The 12,515-nt window shown below is 39.7% G+C and overlaps 1 protein-coding gene across 2 annotated transcripts in view; it reads left to right on the top strand.

Moving 5' to 3' along the window:
* Nucleotides 1-12,515, top strand: part of LOC131465420 (cadherin-2-like) — a 103,812-nt gene that overhangs the window by 71,521 nt on the left and 19,776 nt on the right. For both annotated transcript variants that reach the window (XM_058638093.1, XM_058638092.1), the window contains exons 12-13: nucleotides 6,563-6,796; nucleotides 9,295-9,528. In XM_058638093.1, coding sequence (XP_058494076.1) covers nucleotides 6,563-6,796; nucleotides 9,295-9,528 — 468 coding nt within the window. The remainder of the gene's footprint in view (nucleotides 1-6,562; nucleotides 6,797-9,294; nucleotides 9,529-12,515) is intronic.

Here is a 12,515-nt window from a genome sequence, read left to right as displayed (position 1 = left end):
TTTTTTCAGACTGAACAGATCTGTCTGATGTTTGTCTGTTGGGAGAAGCCCGAGTGAGTCAAAGCAAATACTTACGCTGCTGTGACATGACATCAGATTTTACCCATGAGAGTAAAAAGAAACAGCGTGACCATCGGAAACCATTGTTGCAGTGGGTGCAAATAAATGAATGTATGGGAGCTGATTAGTGAAGGAAATAGGGGATTTGTAGCTGGCCAGATGAGAGGAGACGGCCTCCATCCTGAGTAGAGATTGTATTCATGCATATGTCTTAAAAACACTTTCAAATGTGGATTTTGTGATTGGATTTGAGGATGGCTTCAGGGCAGAAAGACGTGTACGTATCCTTATGGAAACAAAACTTTCCCCACATGATCCTTTTCTTTTTTTGTTCTCAAAAGCTTCATTGTTTCAACAAATGTCTTTTTACACACAAAACCCCTCCAAAACATGAAAAGTAAAAGACTGACTGAACCCAAATAAGCGGGAATCACACTTGCTTCTTAAAATATAGTAAGGGAACAAAAGGATTTATTTACAAAAGATCAAAAACTACAGGACACAAAATCAAGTCCCATCGAAAGAGCTCTGAGTCAGGAAACTGTAAAGAGGACAGGAAATGTAACAAAAGAACAAACACATAGCTGCACTGTCTGGTACGGCCGCGTATGAAGACCAGACACACTGGTGAGGAGCGATTGAAAAACCAGAGTATATGAAGCAGCAGGTGATGACAGGGTGATGGGTTGCAGGTGTGTGACTACATAAAGACAATTGCACAGCAAAACAGGAAACAGGAAGCTTAACAAAATAAGACACAGAACATGAAGAATCTCGAACACAAGAAGAAGAGCATGAAAGAGGAGGAGCTATGACAGATTCTATACATGAAAATGGAAAAGGTGTTTTTTTGCAATTTTCACTTTTTTCAATTCAATTGTATTTGTATAGCGCCGAATCACAACATACGTTATCTCAAGGCTCTGTACATAAACAACATTAAAGAGAGCAGAGAAACCCAACAGTTCACACAATGATCAAACACTGGAGGCAGCAGTGGAGAATAAAAAAAACTCCTTTTTAACAGAAGACAGAATCTCTGACAGAACCAGACTCAAAGATGTGCAGCAATGTGCCAAGACAGGTTGGGGTGAAAGGAAACATGGGGGACAGAGGAGAGAGAGCAGGAGCAGAAATACAACAGTTGTATCAAGTTATAAGTTTAGACAAAGACAGTGATGACGTGTTTATAGAACTACAATGTCATTTATATAAGCAGCTTTTCACTCTGGGACCCATCCTACCATCCATTTTCTATCCTTTTGCCCTTCACATGAGGGTCATTGCGGGGGACTGATATAGGGCTACAGGCGGGGAAGACTGTGGACAGGTCGACAATACTCTATTTTCCAAAATTAAGATTTTAAGGCTCCTAAAACACTGGTTTTATGTCGATAAGAAGCTGCTACCATACAAAGCTTTTGCAGATTCTCCTAAACTCATGTGCAGAGACGCTCAGGATCAGGTCTGACTCTTCAGTAGTTAAGTTTGAAGACACTTTATGTCCTCACTGCTGAGACACATCAGTCCCTCACACGACCGTCATACAAAGACAGAACAGTCATTCCCACCAGAGTCATTTCAGAGTCTCCAATCTAACTCCGTTCTGCATCATCTCTGGACTGAAATACCTGGAGAAAAGCAATATACTGTGTAATGTATAATGTAATGAGCAGAGGCATAAATTTGAGAGTGAAAATTGTCCCACAGCAACACGAGTGTTATATCACAGTGATGAGTTTAACAGAGTTGTGCTGCATGAGATACATGAGACACAGCAGCTGAAGAAAACAGGAGAGCTGCAACTTTTAATCCACCACGAAATTCATTCAGCTTCTTAAATGTGAGTATTTTCTGCTTTATTTGCTCCATGTGGATGAAGATAAATACAATGATCGTGTTCAGCTAGAAACTTGTCGGTTCTGTGAAATTAAATCCTTATTTTTAAGTCACTGAAACAACTCCCCGATTGATGGAATATTGACACTTTCTTGTTGCCTCAGTGTGGGGTTCACAAATGTCATGACTTTGATTATTCCACTTAAGGGAATATGGAAGACGTCTTCCTCTAAACAACAGGTTGCACTGTCCACCTTTTATTACATTACTATTCTCTAGTCCTGTAACTTCCTCGCTCTAATCTGTAATGGAGTTGGTTTCCTGTCCGTCCTGTGCGTGATTCCCAGAGTCGTCCCTCTCGCTGCGATCAGCTGCGCTGTGCTTTATGGCCGCAGAAAAGAGGATTCTTTGTTGAAAGTGGAAAATTGTTGAAGAAGAGGAATGTAGATTGAGTAGCGGCTCCGTCCGTCCGTCTGTCCATCGTCTCAGCCGTGCACTGTCTGCACACAGAGCAGCTCTGTGCTCGTCGGAGCACATGCACCGACACAGAGACTCACTGAGACACGAGGACAAACACGCACCCTCGCGCACGAGCCAGAGGTTGCGTGTTTCCCGCCGTATGTTGCGCCGACCGTTCCCCAGCTTAGTGGACTTTATATACAAGGATGTTTTTATTTAAACCGTATAGAAATATATTTAATTTCCATTTTTCTTTTGAAATTGCTGTGGAAAAATGTGCAGCTGTGAAGATTGGCGTTTCACAGTGTTGCTTACCCTCGTGTCTGCTGCATTCACTCATCAACTCAGAGGGATTTTAACTTAATACGCTCGCACATTCTGAAACTTTAACTCGCTTAAAGAATAAGGCCGGTGATTGTCTCTGTGTTCTCTTTGTCTTTTAATCCCCATGAAAGAAGAAAAAGAAACAGTCTAGAGTGAGTATTAGGACCAACATTTAATCGAGAGTAAAGTCATAATTATTATTCAAGCAAAATCTCACACAATCAGCTGTAACCTGTGATGAGGAAATAGAAGTTTTTGTGAAGGAAACCCAAGCACACGCAGCAAGAACATGCACATTCCACAAAAAAGGGTTTAACTAAGGCCACGCCCAGATGGAAACGGCATAAAAACGTAAACAATCTTTTTCTTACCTCTGTAAGCACGGCGCTTTCATACATATGCCAGGACTGTAAGTTTCTGGTCCCCTACAAACGCCTCTCCGACAAAAAAGTATACATATTCACTGAAACCCCACATTTGAGATCACTAAAACGCCCTGACCTGCTTGATGTGAGGCAACAATGCCAGCCACTGTATCACCGGGTGCCTTCATGATTTATCCATTTAATCCGAATGGTATCTATATGCATAATTATTGATAACGTTATTGATAACATTTTGTCATTAATTCATTTAAAGTTGCTTAGTCTTTAATCCGTGAGAACAAAAAAGGACATTTTTTGCTATTTATTACAGTTTTTAGCAGCTCGTTGGTGCTTTAGGGACAATCTGGGTCAGTAGGACGATGCATGTGTGTGTATGTGTGTGTGTGTGTGTGGTAATGTACAAAAACAACAACATATGACCCAGTGTGACAGTGTAGCTCTACTGTGTTTTTACTGTATGTGGATAAAAGTGGTTCAATATAATCATCATAATGGAGAGAATATGATCATAAATCACATGTAGTAATCAGCCAGTTGGGTGTTGGTCTTGCAGATGTGAAATCATGTGAAAAATAGACAAAAAATTCAAAATGAAATACATTAATCAACAGATAAACTCAATTAAATCACTTGGAATTAAAGAATGACGAATGAAGATCGCTCTGTTTTAATCGTCTGTTTGTAAAGTAAAGTGTGAACCATACATTTGATTTTATTATACTGTTATACTTATACATTGTTTATAGAAATCCAACCTCAACCCACTCAGAGTCACATTTACAAAAATGAATATACATATTTTCCGAAAAACATCCCCTCTCTCCTCCCTGAGACTACTGCACTTTTAAGAGTCAGGATAAAAGCAGGCGGGGAAAACACCATTATGTACAGTGCAATAAGTGTAATTTATTATTATTACTGCGACCACAAATGTCATCATTACTGGCTGTGTTTCAGCGGTATCAATATTAAATGATTCCCGAGTGCTGATCACAGGGAGGACGTGGCTGTTTTTCCATAGACCATCACAGCAGAACACACTGATTATTATTCACAGATCAAAAACAGCAGGTAAGAGGCAGCACATTGCTGATAAATACATGTTGCACTCTTCCTCTCCATTATCTTCCTGCTGCACACAAAAAGAAAGCAGAAACAGAGACTTTCTCTTCTAATGTTGCCTTCATTAATATTTTAGACCAGAAGGAGTTATTACAGAAGCAGGGGAAGTAACGAATTGCATTTATTTGCCTCATTGAGTCGTTAGAGTGTGTGTGTGAGTGTGTGTGTGTGTGTGTGTACTTTCACTTTGTTAAGTAGGTTTTAAAATGTTTCCTTTAAAGCTGCGGTGAGTAACTTCTTCCACTAAATCAGAGCGAGCCGAGAATCAGAGGCAAAGAAGAAAGTTATTTCTTCTGAACGCTTCACGGCAATTACAAATTCTAACGGCTGGAAGTAAAAACAGACATGAACTGAGCTGCAGTTCTGTGACTCACCCACACAGACACTTCTCGAGGCGGCTTCTTCACTGACTCTTCTTACTCCTCAGCAGTGATGGGAAAAACGGCATAAAAATAAAGGCCCTTATTTTTTTCTAATGTTGTCCAGAGAATTGTGAGGCAGTGTTTTCAAACTGGAAGTACAGACTTTACTTTTCCCTCATTGAGATAAAAGCCAAGAATGTATGAAATGTAACCAAACTATAATAAACATAGTCATGATAATATCTACATTAATGTATGAAACTTGATACATGTCTTGTCTCAAATTGTCTCACATCAAAATAGTGTGTCCATTTCACTCATTAAACATATTTAATATTCAGTTTTATTATAAATAATTCAATTATTAATAATAAGTGTCATTAAGGAAGGGCGAATCCTGATTCTTTGACATAGTATGTCAAAGGATTAGGTATTAGAATTGTTCCTATGTGAACATGTTTTAGTAAGTAAAGCAATAGTTACTTTCCCTGCTAACTAAATGTTACTAACTCAGTAACTTTTTGGGAGAGGTAAAATAATTATAACAATTTTTTATTTTTAAGTAATGTGCCCAACACTGCTCCTCAGTAGGGCTGCAAAACTCTCCAAACGTTCCATAGGAATTAAGAGGAATAAACTGGAAATGTTCACAAATTAGAAGGATGGGAACTTAAATATAGTTGTTATATTGTATATTGTCTCATAATCTTTGGCTAAAACAATTAGATTAGATGCAAATACAATCTCAAACTCAATCACAGCTCTTTTTTTTCCAGTGGCCAATCGTGGTACTGCAATAGGGGCTCAAAAAGCAATTTTCCCATAGACCACAATAGTAAAAGAGACGTCTGTTAAACTTTTCACACAGGACACCTCGAGACATAGATATAGGCTTGTAAAGATATTTATATTAAAACCTTTCTAAAGGCCCTTAAAAGGCCTGGTTTTAGTCCGACTAACACAATTAGCTGTTTTTTGTTTTTTATAACGTCATGAAAGAGTCGTGTGGAGCCGACAGACTTAATCATCATTGCGTGAAGTCATTTGACAATGGTTTGAATATAACAGACATTTGTTTTATTAAATCACAATGGAAAAACCACCGAACTCTGACATGACTTAACTTAGATTTATTCATGAATGAGCTCATGAATAAATCTAAGTTAAGTCATGTCAGAGTTCGGTGGATTTTCATTGTTATTTTGTGCTTTTGTTCCTGCGTCCGTGGAGCACCTGCTTGTTTTTTGGCTGATCTTTCTCTTTGTTTGTGTTTATCACTTACATTCTACAGCATAAAGTAAGACTTCAGTCAGGAGCAGCCTTTGTTGCAGCTGTCACACACGTGATGTAGGTTTCTCGGGCTTTTTATTCACACTCATTTGTTATCAGGAAGTCATGACTGTGGATTTTTCAGCCTTTTTCCCAGTAAACGTTGGTGTCGTCTTATCCCGTAGTGATCTCAGTAATGAACCGGCCTCTCCTGTATAGCGTCATGTTGATGTCGACTTTTTCCGTGCCATCAACCCCAGAGAATGAATCCATATATGTGTTGGTTCTGGAAGCTTATTCTGGTGTTTACACCACGTGCCTGTCCCCGGCCAAAATGCACTAATGATGTCGTATGATGTAATTTGCCATTTGCTTGTTGCATTAATAACTGTTACATTAATCAACCTAACTCTAATCCTCGGGGCATATTTTATTATGAGGTTCATTGTGGCGTGTAATGAGCAGCATTACCGAGGTTTTTAAACTTGTACTAATTTTCTTCTTTAGATTCGTGGAGTGAAAATAATTTGCACCATGAATGTGTTCTTCACCAAAGCCACTGGTGTCAAGGAAGGACTGACAGGAGAATAACAATTGGATTGTAGCAGGGGCATTTTTAACTTGTACAGCTTCCAAAAAGACACTTAAATTGGACTCTTTTTTTTTATTTGGTGCAATAAATGTGCCTTTAATATTAAACAAAATTGAATATTGTGGATGTTTCATATTCTCTGTGTGCAGGTGTCCCGCCTGCCAGTGGGACAGGCACCCTTCAGATGTATCTGCTGGACATTAATGACAACGCCCCTCATGTTTACCCACCTGAGGTGGAAATGTGTGAGAGGCCGAATCCCAACGGCATCAACATCACAGCCAGTGACGCCGACTTGACCCACAACGCCGGACCCTTCGCCTTCGAGCTCGCCAGTCGCCCATCAGACATACGCCGCAACTGGACGCTCAGTCGCCACAGCGGTCAGTGCAGAATAGTGTGTGTGTGTGTGTGTGTGAACTTTGAACTACCTAAGCAAAGCCCATAGGGCAGGGGTGTCAAACTCTGTGGCCAACCACGTCATTTATGTGGCTACGAGTGCTTAATTGATCTTAAAAAAAAAGTTGCCTTATAATTAATCTATGTTGCTTTAAATAGTGCATTGACTATAAACGACATTTTCACAATGCATGGCAATTATGTTATTATCCACGAAATGACGGCATCCCGCCATTAGATCGCAGTGTTTACATTAGTTTTTAATTACTACTACAAGTGAGATTAAGCAGATCTCGTAATCGCTGCAAACGAGCCGATCAAAATATCTCCTCACTGACACTCTCGTCAGCTGCGCTGTTTCAGGCCAAAACCACACCCCCAGAACGTGGACTGTGTTGTGATTGGCCAGCCAACGAGAGCTTTCCTACTGTCCTGTGATTGGCCAGGTACCTGGAAGTGACGTAATAGATAGGCCAGCTCTCAGATACACAGCTCCCCCTCTGGCACGTTGATGCTCTGCATCTCAGCAGCTACAACGAGAGTAGTTCTTCTTCTTCTGCGGTTGAATGTACGCAACCGGATGTGCCCGGACTAGTGCCCACACCAGGAGGCGCTACGGTGGTGAGAGGAGTGGTGAGGATTTCTGATGACGACATCAAACTACGGAAGTGCCGATCCGCTTCGCAGAGCCCAGGAAAACAATACAACACTATTTTCTCAGCAGTGGCTGAACTGTTTGTTCTGAAACTTTAGTGTTTCATAAACGAGGTAATGACGCAGATACACACACACAAACGCAGCGTTAATTGGAGCTTCCGGTCTATGTGGGCTTTAAATGTTCAGGAGGTAAAAGATTTATGAAAAATGGAAAGGCAAAATATGTTTGTGCTTTAAGAAAAAAAACGGTATTTCTTTTGAGGTATGAGGCGGTGAGTACAATCTACCTTTACACCACATACATATTTTTTTATTTTTTGGTCATTTATGTTTAGACAATATTTTAATCAGATATCATATCTTAAAAATTAGATCGAGCCCAAAATTTTTCAACTCGAGGTAATGTTTGAGCAAGCAGCAAAGTAGAACAACATTTTTAATTTTTAAATAATAAACTTATAACTACAAAATCTATTTATTTCAGAAATAATTTTAATACAAAACTATAGTCTTTGTTCCTACGGAAAAGCTAAAGTACAGATTTCTAATGGAAAGACAAAAACAAGCCAAATTAAAACAGGTTTTTTAATAAATTTTTGTTTTGGCCCGTGACCACTCCAAATGTATTAAGTGACAAAATCTTACCAAACAGGCAGCAAAAGACCAGCAGCTCCTGCGTCCTGGCAAACTAAAAACACTGATTTTCTCTATGGCAGGGGTGTCAAACTCAAATCCATCGCGGTCCAAGTTTAATGAGTCCGACAGAAGCATTTCAAACAGAAAACTCAAACAAATCACACATTTGAGCTTACTAATGGAGGCTGCAGTGGGTCAACAGTGGGTTTACAAAGCAACACACGGTCACATTTTAGTCAAAGGCGGTAGTTAAATGTTGTAGATGTTGCTTAGATATTGTAGACTTAAGCAGGCATAGGTTTCATACATGAGAATTTTGTTAAAATTGCTGAAAATCGTTTATCGTATTATCACTGAGAAGTGATAGTATTTTTACATACTGTCACTCAAAGTCACTGGAAGCTCATACATTAATAATTGCAGCCTTGTTAGCAGCTGCAGTGGTGACATTTCTACTCTTGCATTCTGATGAGATGATACACCTCATATTATGTTACTCTGTAATGCTCGGCGGATAAATTTAACCACAAAGGCATTTGAGATTGCAGCTTCATAAGCACATTTGCTAAGCTGTTCTGACTCAAGATACCATCAAATTTAATTTAATTGAAAACTTTATCGTCACCGCGTGGAATGCAATCGAAATTGAAATGAAATTTTCTTTGCAACGCCCCAATAAAATCATTATACATGCACACGCACTCATTCACACGCATCTATTTGTAATAAATAGCACATAAAATGTAATGTTCAGCGCTTCGGCATGAGAATATAAATGTGTGAATATAAAAATAATGCATACAATGTCCCAGAGTTAGTGCACATGGTAGATAGTGGTTTTGATAATTATGATGCAGAGGTGGGAAGCAGCAGGAAGGAGGTGTTTAATAGATTATGGGGCTTTTTTCAACCTATTTAGAATTATTAACTTAATTAGTGTTGGTATTCCAGCTTAACAAATAAATAACTAAAGTTGTAAAGAGGAAAATATGCAGGACTTTATCTTTTAGAATCTGCCGTTGTTATGTTTTTTGGCAAAGCACAAGGATCATTAGCAGACTTGAGCTTTCCTGTGTGTCTCCTAGTGAGTGACTGAGTGGAACAGTATGAATATGAAGCAGGATGACAGGTGAAGAACCACCACTGGGTTTTTTTAACACCCTTTCCGTCTTTATCCGTCACGATGTAGGCGAGTATGCTCAGCTTCGACTGAGGATCAGCTCCTTGGCCAGTGGGATCTACGAGATTCCAATCACCATCACAGACTCTGGCAACCTTCCCATGTCCAACACATCCTACCTGAGGGTCAAGGTTTGCCAGTGCGATCACCACGGAGACTGCGTGGACATGGAACGATTCATTGCCACAGGACTTGGCACTGGAGCCATCATTGCCATCCTCATCTGTATTATCAGCCTACTAGGTGAACCTCCACCCACCCACACACACACACACACACACACACACACACACACACACTCAGAGGTTCACGCAGTTGAATTCCAATCATTTTTTGACCGTCTAAACAAAACCTTGTCCCTCATCACAATTCAAATCTTAGCCCCACACTTAACCAGATGCTCAGAAATGAGATTCTGCCTCATTAGTTTTTGGTCCCTCTGAGGACGACTGATGCCAGAAAAAAAAAGTCCTAAAGAGCTAACGAATAAAAGTTCTCTCACACACAGGTTGGCACAGCTACCCTTGTTAGGACCATGCCATTACCAGTGACTGACTAGCCGTAACTATAACCTTATCACAATTCACATAAATCTAACCTTGTGGAGGATACTATACTATAAATGTGTACAACAGTGACCTTTAGAGTTTAAAATGGTTACTGCAATCCCAATTCAAAACACTGTAGTTGCTAAAGTTTCCAGAACAGGGAAACTGCAAAATGCTAGCTATTGTAGTCCAGCTAGCATTAGCACAACGCTACGTCATTGTCACCCAGCTGCTGGTGCAAACATTACGAGTGCACGATGCTACCTCATTTAGCCCAGCTAGCATTGTCTCCCAGCTGTGGGCAGGAACGTTGCAAGTGCACATGCTAGCTCATTTAGCCCCCCTAGCATTGTGACCCAGCTGCGTACAGGAAGGTTATGAGCGCACTGTTGTCCTTCTGTCCCTTCTATGTCCCGTCTGTGGCCCAGAAACATCAGCAACGTTTGGATTGATGATGCTAGCAGGGCTACGTGTGCTAGCTCACGTAGCCTACAGAGGTCCACTGTGAGCGCTGTCTCTTACACAGCATGTACGTGTGAATGCACAGTCATAATGAAATAATGGTGGACTGAGACTTAATGTAGCAGACAATAAGAGCATCAGCAAAAAAAAAAAAACTATGTGCAGAAAATTATGAGTGTTCAGTTGAGCTACCACCCCGACGTCGGTGTATCACATTTCTAAAACAGGAGCGAGCCATAAAGACGGTTGTCTCACTCATAAATGGTTTGGTCTGATGGATGTTTTTCCAAATCAAATCAACATGTTGATTAATTAGACAGTCAGAATCAAAGAGCACTGGCCAAAATGAATTTTTGAAAACAGACCCAGTGCTGCAGGCTCCAGTGAGCTCCGGCACTAACTTATCAGTGCAGCAAGTGACAGGCCCGATGATGAAGTCCAACAGTGGAAGCCAGAAGAGAAGAAACCACAGCCATGAGCTGCAGAGCAACGCTTTCTGCTCCCACACAGTGTAACGCACATGCAGTCAATTACTTCAAATAATTAAGTACCACTGAGTTTCAGAGAAGCATCATAGGAAACACTCCAGAGCTGCATGTTTCTTTCATGAGGGTTTTTTTTTTGTCAGTGCGTGAATTTTCAGGTCAGATTTTCTTGACTGTTGCTATGGCATCACCAAGTGAAGCGCCGCATCAAATTTTTAAAATCTGTCAAAAGTAAGAGATGTGTCTTTCCTGAGATAACTCCCAAAAGAAGATTTCACTTGAAGAGAGGTTTTGCAGTTTTGGCACGGTGTTATAGTGGTTATCACTATTGCCTCACAGCAAGAAGGTGCTGGGTTAGATGCTGTACATGCTCTCCCCGTGTCTGCGTGGGTTTCCTCCCACCATCAACACATGAATGAATGTTAGACACACTCGCTCAGGTTTGGTCCCCGGTGACGTCGCGGCTCTAATCAACTTTGCATCTGACCATTTTGGTTGTATAATAACAATGAAAATCTTTTCCTTCCATGATCATGTTTCACGTCTCCCAGAAAACTGGCTTATTTTAACACGAGAACAGAGTACTGAACAGGATTATATTGTTCTTTAATAAATCCCATAGCAAAGCAAATCATTTCTTTCATGTTCACCGCTTAAAATAATAAAGGTAATGTAATAAAAAGAAATCTAAAGGTTAAGGCAACCTTCCACTGAGTATATATCACACCGAGTGCCAATTATGTTGGGTTTCCAACCAACGTTGTAATAGTTCTGGATAAAATTAGTTTGTTTTAATTAGTTATTAGAGTGGGTTTTCAGTTTTTAATCTTTGAAAATGCTTAGTTTTAGTTGTAGTTTTTTGTAATGTGGAATATTTGCTAGGTTCAAGATGTAAAAGGGTCATAAAAAGTATTATGGGTCACAAAAAACCCAGAAAAAGATGCCATTTTAAAAAGTTTATCAGGACAGATGATGAACAACCATCCTTGAATCAAATATAACAGGTTGGATGCAGTTTGTGTGAAAGGTAAAACAAGATAATTAATAATAACAACAAGAATAATAATAAATAACCCTCATGAGACACATCACATGATGTTAGACAAAACCAACTCAAGCCAATTAACGACATAAGGAATGTTGTGTTTAACCTTGCACAGCCTTATGTCCAACACTGTAAACAAATACAAATTCAAAACTATTTATTATGAATGAATGAATGAAAATGCTGTCTGAAATAAAACCTTTCAAAAAATAAATACACTTCATATGAACCTTATGGATGAAACACATTTACAGGGACAAAAACCAAGCACATTTTCACTACAATTTTAGTTTGTTTTATAAACTTCTGTACTTTTCAGTGAACGAAAATGTTTTTTTTAGTTTTCGCTCAGACGCAGCGGCTGTGATCACCCTCCTCCATCTGACCTCGCAGCCGTGATTGAATAATAACAATAAAGATCTTTTTCCTTTCATGATAATGTAGCAGCTCAACAACATGAAAGAACTCAGTTCTGAACAGGATTATAGAGTTCTGTAATAAATCCCATCGCTAATAATCTTAGATTTATTTCATGTTCACCGCTTAAAATAATAAATGAAGGCAACCTTCCACTGTGTATATCACACACACACACACACAAGTGCCAATTCTGGTTGCTGCAGAGCAACAAGCAGTGACATACTTTTTTGGGTTTATTTTTTTTGCTTTCGGCTTCTCCCTCTCTCGGGG

This window comes from Solea solea, chromosome 9, assembly GCF_958295425.1.
Source record: "Solea solea chromosome 9, fSolSol10.1, whole genome shotgun sequence".
Taxonomy (NCBI): domain Eukaryota; kingdom Metazoa; phylum Chordata; class Actinopteri; order Pleuronectiformes; family Soleidae; genus Solea; species Solea solea.
This window is presented reverse-complemented; position numbering and strand designations above follow the sequence as displayed.